The sequence below is a fragment of the Cavia porcellus genome, unplaced genomic scaffold (genome assembly GCF_034190915.1).
Source record: "Cavia porcellus strain 051 isolate PalLab524CR breed Dunkin Hartley unplaced genomic scaffold, mCavPor4.1 scaffold_9, whole genome shotgun sequence".
Classification (NCBI taxonomy): Eukaryota; Metazoa; Chordata; class Mammalia; order Rodentia; family Caviidae; genus Cavia; species Cavia porcellus.
In genome coordinates this window covers 62,083,196-62,097,389 of record NW_026947492.1, presented here as the reverse complement: position 1 = coordinate 62,097,389, position 14,194 = coordinate 62,083,196, and the positions used below count along the sequence as shown (strand labels likewise).

Genomic DNA, 14,194 nt, shown 5'->3' with positions numbered 1-14,194 from the left:
CCTGGGGGAGTGAAAGGGAAGGAATAGTCTTAAAAAAGACAGCAGAGCGGGAGAACATGGCGGACAGATAACAGCAACTACCGGAGGCTCTCTGAAAGACTTGGCTCAGAAGCCAGGAATGGTGCGGACTAAGGAGACATAAGCAGGTGGAGATATGCTCTGCTGACTCAGGAACGAACTGGGCTGAGAGAAGCCAACTTGGAATGCAGTCCTGGTGCTAAAACAGGAACAGAAAAGACTCGGTGTGGAGGCTGGAACCGCGCCATTGTAAGCCGCGATTTGGGTTTCCCGCCGCGCGGCGGCTGGCTGCCTGCACAGCGGCTCGGCAAGGAGAGAGATGCGCAGAAACTCTGAGAACGGCAATCTGCGAACGGCAGGGAGGCGTGCACTGACATGTGGCGAGGTGAGTGAGAGAAACTGACACTGTACCACAGTTTGACTCCAGCAGAGGACTTTCTGGGCCCGAGCAGTCCTGCGGGAGCAGGGCGCGGTGGCGACTCCTGCCACACATCCCCCTCTCAGGCGGGATTGGTGAAAAGTGCCTGGCCTGCGTGACGCTGCCAGCGGACCTGGTAGGCTGTCTCAACCCAGATCCCAGAGCCTGACGGTGGCCGGGAGGGGAGACGCGTAGGCTGCCTGTTCCGTAACTCCCTGGTGCGCAGCGGTGAGCGGGAACACCTAGCTGGCGCAATTCGATCAGGCTGTGGCTGACTGGGAGAGAAGCTGGGCCTCTTATATAAGCTTGCATATATAAGGAACAGAGAAGAAGAGGCAGAATGGGAAGAGGCAGCAACAAGAAAGGCTCCTCAGCCCCCAATTCTGAGAAACAGGCAATAGCAGACACCGCACCAATACACATAAGGCACCATATAGAGAGCCTCATAGACCAATTCAGGAATGAAGTTATCAATGACCTGAAGCTAGAAGTAGGCAGAATAGTTAGAGAAATGCTAAGTACCACCCAAGAAAAAACAGGTGGTGGAATGGAAGAACAGAAAAAAAGGGGAGAATTGTTGGATGGAGAAAACAGAGAAAGCATAGAATACGTGAAGCAGGTTCAAAGGGACTACCAAGATACTAAGAAGTCTATAGAAAACTGGCATAACAGCTTGAAAGAAACTAAGGACAGACTATCTGAACTGGAGGGCAGACTTGTAATATGGGAGAATGAAATGAAAAACTTCTTAAAAATAACAAAGAAACAAACAGCAATAATACAAAGACAAGAAGATGATAAGAGGATCCATAACTTAAGAATTAAGAACATAAAAGAAGAAGTAGGGACACAAACAAGTGAACTACAAAAGCTACTCACAGAAATAATCCAGGAGAATTTTCCTAATTTAGCAAAGGGTAAAGATACTCAGATGTATGAGGCATACAGGACCCCAGCTACCTACAACCCAAACAGAGCTACACCCAGGCATATAATAATAAAAATTCCAGAAATTCAATACAAGAACAGAATATTAAAAGCTGTAAGAGACAAGAAACAGACCACTTACAAGGGAACACCCATCAGAATTACAGCAGATTTCTCTGCACACACCATCAAATCATGAAGAGCGTGGGGGGAAATAATTCAAGCATTGAAAGATAATAATCTCCAGCCAAGATTGAGATATCCTGCACAACTGTCCCTGGAAATTGATGGAAAAACAAGGTGCTTCCAGGATAAAGAGGAACTGGGGGAATTTGCAACCACCAATTCAACTCTACAGAGAGTATTGCAGGATATTCTAAAAAAAGAAAAATGCAAAGAATCCAGAAATAATGGCAGAGAGGCCACAGCGAATGGAGCAGAGAACAAAATGAAGAAGACAAACTGACAGCTACTGACAGAAAAAGAGCTTAACAGAAATGAGGCAGAGAAGATTGGATGATAGGAACAGCTATTTTGGAGAAAATGACATCTTAATAGTTAATACTGATTTAGTATCATCTTGTTTTGAAGTCTCATCTAGCTTTTGTCCTTCTAAATAGGCTGTATCTTATTGGATTTTATTATGTATGATAGTATAAGCAAAAACCTTTTAAAGACAAGGGGATTATACAGAAACCATTGTTCATTTTGTTAGTCGATTCTAAATACTCTGTAATGCTGTCATTCTCTTGAATGGTTTTACATTGTTTTGATATACTTAATGCTACAGTATACGAAGTTGTACTCAAAGATTTCAAAGAAAGAAACAATATGTTAACTACTTTTAGGTTAGGATTATCTGGTGGTGAAACACTATTCTGCTTAAATGGTTATGTTTTGATCTGCGCTGTTTCGTTGTTATGCCCTCTTTTATCTCAATCTCCACTCCATTATTTACTTTTTTATCTTTATCCTTTTAATTAAAGAAAAAAAATAGCAGGATATATTATAGTAACCCACTTTGACTTTTCATTACCTTGATTTAAAGCCCTGTATTACTCTCACCATCTGGTTTTTAACTGATGTTCCCCTATTCTGTTTTGCTGGATAGTATCAGGTTCGAAAGTTTAGGCATCAGCTGTGAAGATAATGAGATTCATTATGACGCCCATTCTCGTTGACTTTTATCTACTTTTGAAGACCTACAATGTCTCCAATGTTTTGGTTTTGTCAGTTTTATTCTTTACTGTTTTGTTCAATTGTATTATAACTAATGATATAGGCAATTCTATTAGAGATAGCGGGAGGCATTATTGTAACCATTGTTGATCACCTTGTATTATGTTTTTACATTATCTATAATGTCCACCCTTTTGACTTGACCGATTCTGTTCTGTTACGTCACATTTGGTTTTACTCTCTTCCAAAAAAGTAATAAGAACCGTGGGAGCAATGAAACCCAAAATGTGTAATAGTCATGGTACAAAAGAGAGGAAAAGAAAGTGCTCCAAACTATATAACTGCATGTATATTTAAGTGTATAAGATAGAAAATGATATCACAGAGTTTTATTGGATCAATGAACAGAACTGTTTGCAGTATCATTGATGGAATGTCCACTTTACAAGCTTTAATTTTGTGACTTGAACAATTATTTCTAAGATGACAATATGTAATCCATTAACTAGTGATTTCCTACTGTTCATTTTTTTTCTGTAAATCTGTATAACTTGTACCCTTTCCCTGCTTTTTTTTTTCTTTTCTCCTTAAATAAAATTTAAAAAAAAATTAAAAAAAAATAAAAAAGACAGCAGAAGATATTGCTAAAGTGTATCAGGAATTAAAACCCATATTACTCACACCACTCTGCTTAAATAAAACTTACTCCTTTCCAGTTTATACACAAACACTAGATCTGAGGATACAGACAGCTATCCCAAAAATATCAGGATATAGCACAGTAATCATCTTTAATTTCCCATCATTCTGGAACCCTGTATGACTTATACTGTTTTATCATGACTGATCTTAGTTAAATCTGATTTGTTTGCTGTTTGTTATTGACAGATTTTATTCAAAACTGTTAAGGTTGATAGTATCAAGTCTGAGAGTACAGACAACTATACTGAAAATGACAATGATTCACTACAATATCCATTCTTATTTGATTACTACCTGTTTTTGTAGTTCTACACTACCTACAAAGTTGAATTTCTATTAATACTGTTATGTACTGATATATTCAATTATACTACATCTGATGATATAGTCAATTCTATTGATGATAACAAGAGACAGCACAGTAACCATTGTAGAACTCCTTGTATAGCAGTTTTACATATTTTTTTAGTTTTCTGTGTCTATAGGAATATGTTTTGTTCTGTCCTGCTTTGTTCTGTTTCTCCCTCTAATATAGAAAGGATAAAAATACATATTAAGACTCATGCTTGTGTAAAACCTATAAACAGTGTACAAGAACTGATCTTATAACACATGATGAAATGAACAAATACTTTGAAGGAAAAAAAGGTACTACAGTATTAAGTGTTGATTCCGGAGTGCCATGATGCGAAATCCAGCAATACTATTATTCTTTGTTCAGAGTGATTTTAGTCTGCTTTGGTTTGTTTAATCTCAACATAAATGAAGATATAGATAAATGCACATATGTTCTAGTGTACAGGATTGATAGTCATATTACTAAGTTTTTATTAGATAGTTGAACAGAACTATCTGCAGTCTCGCTGTTTGAACTCACGTTTATATGTTCCACTTTTGTATCTTAAACAATTATTTGTAAGAGGACAATATGTAAACATCAACTAGTGATTCATTACTGTTTATTTTTTTAAAGTATGTATTATTTCTACTCATTTTCTGTTTTGTTTTTCTTTAAATAAAATTTTTTAAAAATTAAAAAATTGGGGCTGGGGATTTAGCTCAGCGGCATAAGCGCCTGCCTTGCAAGCAGGCAGCCATGAGTTCGATCCCTGGTACCAATAAAAATGAAAAAGACAAAAAGAAATTAAAAAATTAAAAAAAGATTTTTAAATGCCATTTTATTTCTTAAAAATATTTTAAAATAGGGGCTGGGGATTTAGCTCAGCAGCATAAGCACCTGCCTTGCCAGCAGGCAGTCATGAGTTCGATTCCTGGTACCGATAAAAAGGAAAAAGATTTTAAAAAAAATATTTAAAAATATATCATCCAATAGTAACAATAACATGGGAAACAAGCATTTTTATGTACTGCTATACAAAATATAAATATTTCACGTAGTACATTGGGTAATATTCCTAAAGCCTTAAACATGTATGGATCTTCTGACCTACAAAATTCAACACAGGAACTGTTACTAGGCAATAATCAAGGATGCATGCAAAGCAAAGTGGGAGGTTTGAACCCAGAGCCTTCATCCTCAGCCAAATCCCTAATACTTTTATTTTTTTCCTTTGGAGACCGAGTCTTGTCATGTTGCTAAGTTTCCCAGGCTGGACTCAAAACTGTGATCCTCCTGCTTCAGCTTCCTGGAGTACTGGGATTTTTTTCTTCCTCTTCCTCTTCTTCCTTCTCCACCCCTTTCTCTTCCTCTTCCTCCTCCTCCCTCCTTCTCTCCTTTTCTTCTTCTCTCCTCCTTCTTTGTAATTTCCACCAAAAGGGGGCATAGGCCTTTTACTATTATTATATTCACATAAAGAAAACCTCTCATCTCTTAGAAATTGCGTTAGAGATTTCTAGTATTACATCCTTAGAATAATACTATGTCTTTCATTAAACAAACTAAATTATAATAAACTAATAAAGTCAGGTATAAAAATAACTTTGGAAATTCCTACAAAAAAACCTTAAAAAAATAAGGGAATAAGTTAGAATCTTTCCTTTTCCCTCTCAGTTTCTTTATACAGTCCAAATAGGCCTTAAACTTTTGATCCTCCTGTCTCAACTCTCCTCAGTAATAGGAGCAAATCACCATCGAGCAAAAGGACTAATGAATCCCATACAAGAAAAAAATTAAACCATTCAGGATAAGGCCTATGTAGCAATCAGAGAATATCAGACAAAATCAAGAGTTGCAGGTTGCTGAAAAGAGTCTAAAAAAGGGACATTTCAATGAACTAATGTGTTTAGTAGATAGGAAAAAATGAAAGAACCATTAAATAAAGACAGGGATAACAATATTGTTAAGATGTCAGTTCTACCAAATTATCTAAAGATGCAAACAATTCCTATCAAAATTCCAGGCCTCATATTGTGGAAATCAACAAAATAATTCTAAAATGCATATGAAATATACAGATCCAAGAATAATGAAAGTTCATAAACCCCCAGATATTGAGGCTACAAAGCCCAGCAATTAATATAACAATGACAGAAATTTCTTCAATAAACAGATCAATGGAATAAAGTACAGAACACACTTTTACTTAGTTACTTAATCCACTACAAAATATCATTTTACTCCCATACAAGATTGCAGACAAAGTGATATTTTTCAGTATATGATGCTTTGTCAAATGGATATTCACATAGAAAATGAAATTCTAGCCCTACTCCCATGTCACGGATGAGTTTATTTCAAACAGACCACAGAACTGTAAAAGATTAAACAATAAAAATTCCAGACCATTACATAACACTTACATAACACCAAACTCTTAAATAGGATATAAAGGGCACTGACTATAACAGAAAATAAATTATATTTCATTAAAACTTAGAACTTGTTTTCATCTAAAATCATTAACAGATTAAAAGGCAAGCCACAAACATGGTATTTCTGCATGAGATTATAGAGATATCTGCAATATATATATCTAACAAAGGAGTCAAATCCAGAATATGTTAAAAGACTATAAGTCAATTTAAAAATGAGAAATTTGAATAGGAAATTCATAATGCATATACTCTATAACAAAACAGACCTAAATGCTCAATCAAGATATGAAAAGTACTTCAATTTCATGAATCATCAGGAAAATGCAAATTAAACCTATACTCCTTTACTACCACACACACTAGATAGGCAAAAAAAGGAAAGAAACTATCTAAATGCTGGTAAGAACCCAATGCAACTACTGCACAACTCACAATCAATGCTTACAGGACTGTAAATTGCAATAATCACTGTAGAAGATCATTTCCTAATATCTTTCAAAGCTGAACATATAAACTGTAACATAGAAATGCCATTTCCTAGTCATATCCAATAAAATATATTCATACAGTCACCTAAAGACACATGGAAGAATGTGGCAGAAGCACTTCTCCTAAAGGTTATAGCTACCATACTGACCAGTAGCAGAAATGACAGGCATTGACAAGTACCGCCCAGGGCATTACTGGAACTGAAACCATTGCATATTGCTGGAAGGAAATCAAAGAGTCTACTTGGAAAACAATTTGGCACTATATATTTAATACATAGTTTTCTGTATGAATACCAATTTTTATAAAGCTTACTTTTAAAAATGAAATACTATCACATACTCATCAAAATGTTAGTCTTTAATTACAGAGAAAAACAAATATGGGTAAAGATGTGGAGCAAGTACAACTCTCATACATTGTTGCTGAGAAAGTAAACCGGTACAACCACTTTGCAAAACTGCCTGGTGATACCTACTAAAATAGGACGTACATGCACCCCCTGATCCAGCTATTCTACTCCTAAGCATACACCAAACAGAAATCTATGTATGCATAAAACTTTCACTTAGAAGCATTAGTCAAAATTATCTAAAACATGAATCTAAAATTTTCATTCATACACTGGAAAAACAAATTGTCATATATTTATTTATGGGACACTATAAAGAATTACCTCTATATGCAAAATAAGTTTGAAACTTAAAATCTTAATGCCGAAAATCAGATAGAAATCAGGTATGGAGGTACACAACTGTAATCCCAGTACTATGGAGGCTGAGGTACAATGATTGTAAGTGCGAGCCCAGCCTGGGCAACTTAGTGACTTGGCAAAAAACTATCCCACATAAAAAAAATAAGGCCAGGCATAGTGATGCAAGTCTGTAATTCCAGCACTCAAGAGGCTGAGGCAGGAAGATAACTGCACATTTAAGGTCAGTCTGGGGTACATGATGAGTTCATGGACAGCCTAGAACACACAGTGCGACCTTGTTTCAAAAACAAATATAAATCTACACACATAAAATTTTAAAAGGAAAAGTCCTAAGTTCAATTCTCAACATGCAATTAAAAAAAGAAAAGGAAAACAATAAACTCTAGTAAGAAAAGAATACTAGCTACCACTGGAAGGTATGAATTTGATTGTTTCTGAGGTCCCAATGTTTTATATTTTAATTTGGGTAATAGGTACATGACTATATTCAATTCACAAAAAAGGTATCGAAAGGTACATTCAATGTTTGTCTGTCTATGTATCTGCTATACTGCAATTTTTCAAAATTTGTTTCCCCAAATTGCAACTGTACACTAAGCTAAAGAAGTAAAGGAAAGAATTTAAGGAATTCAACCAATCTCTATAATACTACTCTATTATCAATGAGGATATATCCCCATGTAAGGAACACAAGTAAGCTTAAAATAACTAGTGCATACTAGAAAAATATACAGAAAGAATGTTGTCTATTTTAGGAGTTTCCCCTAATATTAACAAGAAGTAAAAATAATGTTTAGGCAAACAAGAAGACAGATAATACCGTCTATAACTTCAAGAAATAAATTGAAAAATTAATTAGGAAACTCTTAAAAATAAGATGAATCAATCTTCTAAAAGGTATATATGACAAGTAACAAAAAGAGTCAGCAAATTGGCTCTCCATAGTCAATTTTCCCAAGGGGAGAGACTGGAACATTTTGATCCTGAATATGATTTTAAAGTTTAGAAAGTCACATTAGATACTTTATATAGTTTATTTATATTACTATATAAAATTGTATAAACAAAATCAAGTGTAATCCACTTGATAGTTAAACTTTGCTTTTTTTTTTTTTTCTTTTTTATCTTTTTGAGACAGGGTCTTTCTATGTGGTTCAGGCTGGCCTTGGGTTCACTTTGTAGCGCAGGCTGGTCTCAAACTTGCAATGATCCTCCTGCTTCAGCCCCCTGAGTGCTAGGATTACAGGAGTGCACCACCATGCCTGGTGGTTAGACTGTTTTTTTTTTTTTTTTTTTTTTTTTTTTGGCGGGGGGGAGGGTAGTACTGAGGATCAAACTCACAACCTTGCACTTGCCAGGCAGGAGCTTATGCCGCTGAGCTAAATCCCGGCCCCAGTAGTTAAAACTTTTGAAGGACAAATCTCATCACTAATTAAATGTAATTCCCTTGTACTATGTATATACATATGCATACATGTATTTTTATATATTCATATATATACATATCTATATATACACACGCATACATGTATCTATATATAACAATGTATATATATATATATATATATATATGTACTGACAAAAAAGATAAAAATTGAAACATCATTAAGAATTACAGAAGCAGGGCTGGGGATTTAGCTCAGCGGCATAAGCGCCTGCCTTGCAAGCAGGCAGTCATGAGTTCGATCCCTGGTACCGATAAAAAGGAAAAAGACAAAAAAAAGAATTACAAAAGCACTATTTCCACAATTATATTGGAAAGAATAGACTAGACAGAAATGGATTAGTGGGTTAATTTGTCATTTATTATATTTTTACTGTTGATAAGTTAAAAATCAGTTACAGGCGCCTTATTTAAGGACACAGAAATATCACCAGGAAAATCAAAACTGGCATTTGCTCTTTATCTTATCCAAAGGAAAATGAGATTGTAGCACAGGACTGCTACTTTTTATAAAATTTAAAGTATTATTTTACAGTTTTAATCATGAATGTGAACTACTGGTGATCAAAATGTTGAATCTTATTACAGAAGAATGCCATGAAAATTCTTACTTTATACTCTTTTTAAAAGCATATCATGGATGTTCATCCAATTTTATAAATACACATATATTGTATATAAGCATATTTGTAGGTTTGAAAATGTATCTGTGAAGAGCATAATAATGTTTCCTATTTATTGAAAAGATTAAACTAGGTAACATATATATAGCACTTAGCATGAAGCCTGGTATAAAGAAAAGGTTCAATATATTTAGCTATTATTGCTAGTACTGATTACAGACACATAGAAAGAAAGGCTCAACAAAAACATTAGCATTGATGGTGTTTATTAGGTGAAGTATTCAACATATTACAAGCACTCAACAGCTACTGACTAAATCAACTTTATCCAAGTTTTTAGGAAAAGATAGTTCTCTTCTAAGACTGTCAGATAAACAAATACTGCCTAATTTGAATAAAATTAAAGCTAAAACTAAAAAAAAGCATTTTAAAAAAGCATGCCCCAATCTCATTTTAAAAAAGCATGCCCCAATCTCATTAAAGAATTAATAGCAGCAGTAGTGGTTACCATGTAAAATACAAATTGCATATTAACTTTTCCTTCTAATGTTTTCTTGTATTTTAACTTTTTGTTGCAAACATGAGTTTTACAATTTGTTGGGGTTCAATGGGGAAATTGTCTAGAATGACAGCACACAGAAAATAAAAGCTTAAAAAGGTTAAAATTTTCAAATTATATTGTTTTTATACATAGAATAATTACTGATCCTTACATATCTACAAGATGATATAGAAATACAATTCTTCTTGCAATATTTAACTAAGGAAGTACAAATAAGGGTGAAATTAAAGTTAAAGAAGGAAATGCTTAAACTTTCCTAGATAAAGCTCCACAGTATCCACTTAAAGTTTAGCACCCTCTGTAACAGGCCAGTGAAGAAAACTAAAACCCAGAATGAATAAATATAACTTCTGATTAACTGTAGAGAATGGGGCATATAAAGTAGAATAAACATACTTGTGAAAAATATATTCATTATCATTCATCCCCTTATTTTACAAAAATTGTCCATAATATCTTCTAGCAGCAGGTTCACAATCTTCTGTGTAATAAGAAGCACCTTAGCTCCTCAGTTAAATATTCAAATGAAACATAAGGGGAATCAAAGAACAGCACCCAGAAATGAGAAGAAAAGAAACAATGGTAATGTGAACATTATCTCTGACAACCACATGTGCCCTCAAGTATATCCAGCATGGGGAACTCCAACGCCAAGCTTACCTGTGCATATTCTCTTTCAATAGCAGCCTTCTTCTGACTGAATGTCCTAAAAATACAAATACAAATTAATTATCAAAATGTAACTTACTAACCTTGTGTAAATTTATCAACACACCTTCAAATATTGCCTGGGAAATGTATTTTATTCATCTTTATCTGCTTAGAGAGACTGCTACCGGGAGTAGCAGTCTCTGCAGTTAGACAATGTACATTCAAGACGGCTCTACCACTATAGGTATGATCTTAGATAAATCATTTGACTTCCCTGTGACTCAGTCTCCTTCATACTTTTCACATAATAACATTTATGGCCAGGCACACTGGTAGTCCCAGCAACTTGGGAAGCTGAGGGAAGAGACTTGCTTGAGCCTAGTTTTTCTGTTGTTATGGTTGTTGTTGCTGTTGTTTTCTTTCTTTTTTTGCGGGGGTGGGGGGGGGGAGTGTTGCGACAGGATCTTGTTTTGTAATTCATGCTGGCCTTTAACTCATTAAGTAGCCCAGGCCAGACCTGAACTTACAGCGATCCTCCTGCCTCATCCTCTTGAGTGCTAGGATTACAAGAGAGTACCACCACGCTCAGGTTTGGTAGGGTCTCACTGTGTAATCCAGGCTGGAGTCTCTACTTGCTATGTGAATCAGGATGGACTTCAACTTGTGATCCTCCTACCTCAGCCTCCCCAGTGTACACCACCCCACCTAAGTTGAATCCAGGATTTCTGGGTCAGTCTAGGCAACATAGTAAGACCCCATCTCTTCAAAAAATTTTGTAAATTTATGACACCGGGATGAATCTTTATAACTGGTAGTATTTTTCCCTATTTTAATGGTTAATAAAATAACAGCTAACTTATAAACCTCAGGCATGGGGCTGGGGATTTAGTTCAGCGGCATAAGCACCTGCCTTGCAAGCAGGCTGTCGTGAGTTCGATCCCTGGTACCGATAAAAACCGAAAAAGACAAAAAAAATAAACCTCAGGCATTGCATAATCAACAAAATATGATACTGGTAATTTACCTTGAATATTCTGAATTAAAGACTTGTCTGTTATATGCTAGAAATCTGTGCTGAAAAACCACTGCACCCCATGAAACATACACACACACACACAACCCAATTTGGTGGGGAGAGAGGTTGAGACATGGTCCCAGTATGTAATTAAGGCCATCCTTAAACTCACTAAATAACCCAGGCTAGCCTCAAATTCATGATGATTCTCCTGCCTCAGTCTTCTGAATGCTGGGATTACAGGTATGTAACACATGCCAAGCTCAATCAAAACTTTTGAGTGTACTTCTAATTGTGGAAGTCAGCATCTGGATAAATACATGAAAGTATAAGATAATATTTGATTCACACATCTGTAATCTCAGCACTCTGAAAGGCTGATCCAGGATGATAAGAAGCTCAAGCCCAGACTGGACAGTTTAGTGACTCAGAGAGACTCTGTCTCAAATTTTTAAAATGGTAGAGGGGTTTATAAACTCTGTGAAGTTTCATCTCCATTACTGCCATAGAGAGAGACAGGCATATAATATCTGAAACTCTATGTCTAGCTAAGTGTCAAAATTTCTTCTATAAATAAAAGTTCTCAAAGGGGGCAAAAAAGCAGGTCCTACCTGCACTAAGGCAGAGACATAAGAAGTGGAAAGAATAAACGAGAGTGCCCTGGAATAGGAAAAACGGCAAGAAGACAAAACACTGGAAAAAGTATTTAAGTTTACCAATATGACTTAAGAAATGTAACTATAAATAACTGTCACTATAAATAACTGTAACTGTAAATTCATACTATATTTGTTGAGTGAATAACTAATTTTTTAACATTAAAAATATAAAATGAAAAAGACCCTTTAAATCTAAAACTTGATGTATGTATAAGGGTATTTTAGATTATCTCTAAGAAATGAGTCTATACAATTAACACCTCCAATGTATTCAAGGGTTAAGCAATAAAAAGATTCTGAGAAGATGCTGGGATAGGAAACACCAGGAATCTGTGTTCCATAGAACAACAAAGTCACGATACTGCCTGTTTCATCTAACCATTTTGGAACTAGGGAGTCAACTACAGGCATCCTACTTCTAAGAGAAAGCTTAGATAATAGTGATTAATTTGATCTAATTTCAATCAGGACAGTAGGCGCCACCTCTCTCTACCCCTAAGTCTGTGGCATGCAGTTGTGCACTTTGTTCCAGGAGCAGCCTGCAAACACCAACCACAGTCAAGATGGGAAAAATGAAACCCACCTTTAAGATTGTGCTATGACTGGGCTGGGGATTTAGCTCAGTGGCATAAGCGCCTGCCTAGCAAGTGCAAGGTCATGAGTTCAATCCCCAGTACCACAAAAAATAAAAATAAAATAAAAAGATTATGCTATGGCTGATACTGCAAATTGTGATGGTAGAGGTAGAAAGAGAGGGCAACCATTGTTGCTCAGTCTCCTCACTTTCATGCAAGTCCCTCTCCCTCTGGCTGCAGTGATTTCTAGAGAATTTAAAGGGTCACTGCCTTTTTTAGCCCTATGGAGGCTAAACCACAAAAACCCTGATAAGTTGACAGGATCTATAATTAGGATTAAATAAGGAGTCAAAAATCTTCCAGCAAAATTAAGCCCTGGACTTGATGGTCTCACTGTGAATTTCATTAAACTTTTTAAAGATCACTAATTTTTCTCAAGCATTTCCAAAAATACTAAAGGAAAGAAACACTCTCCAACTCTTTCTATGGACATGCATCATCTTGATACTGCAGATCAACTTCCCTTATGAATACTAAAAGCAAAAATCCTCCACAAAAAACTAGCAAACCAAAACCAGCTGCATATTAAAAGAGCTATACATCACGATCAAGTGGGACTTATTCCTGAAAACCAGTGATTCAGCATACAAAAACTGAATACTGAAACCGAAGAAAAAAAACTACATGGTCATCTCAATTGATACAGAAAATGTATTTAAAATATATTCTCTCAATACAAAAATAAAAATTATAAACAGAACTATTCAACATAATAAAATTCATATATGAAAAACCTACTATTAAATATTATACTCAACTATAAAGGACTGAAAACTTTACTTCTGAGATCAAGGCCAAGATAAGGATGCCCACTTTTACCACTGTGTATGCATGTGTGTGTGTGTGTGTGTGTGTGTGTGTGTGTGTGTGTGCATGTATATGGTACTGAATACCAAACAGGGCCTTCACACTCAGCTATATACACTGTACATTTTTTATATTTTATTTGAAACAGAATCTCACTAAATCACCAAATTTGATTCAAACTTGCTAACCTCCCAAAGTGATGGAATTACGATCATGAGTAACTATACTTAGCCCCTTCTGCCACTTCTTCAGCACAGTGCTATAAATACTAGCAAGAACAATTAGGTAAGAAAAAGAAATAAAGACATCCAACTTGCAAAGAAGTAAAATTATCTCATCACAAATGGTATAATATTTTATGTAGAAAAATCTTAAATATTCTACAAAATACTTAGTAAAACTAATAAATGGATTCAATAAATAAAAGGATACAAAGTCTCATAAAATTTAGTTATGTTTATATGATGACACAAAATGAAATTTTAAAGTCACTTAATATCAAAATAAATATAAATTAATTTTAACAATGAAAATTATAAAACACTTCTCAAATTAAAGAAAAAACAAGGTAAGTA

At 35.2% G+C, this 14,194-nt stretch overlaps 1 protein-coding gene across 3 annotated transcripts in view; it reads right to left on the bottom strand.

Annotated features, from left to right (window-relative positions):
• Nucleotides 1-14,194, bottom strand: part of Fchsd2 (FCH and double SH3 domains 2) — a 268,069-nt gene that overhangs the window by 213,158 nt on the left and 40,717 nt on the right. For all 3 annotated transcript variants that reach the window (XM_003463457.5, XM_003463456.5, XM_063256542.1), the window contains one exon: nucleotides 10,513-10,558. In XM_003463457.5, coding sequence (XP_003463505.2) covers nucleotides 10,513-10,558 — 46 coding nt within the window. The remainder of the gene's footprint in view (nucleotides 1-10,512; nucleotides 10,559-14,194) is intronic.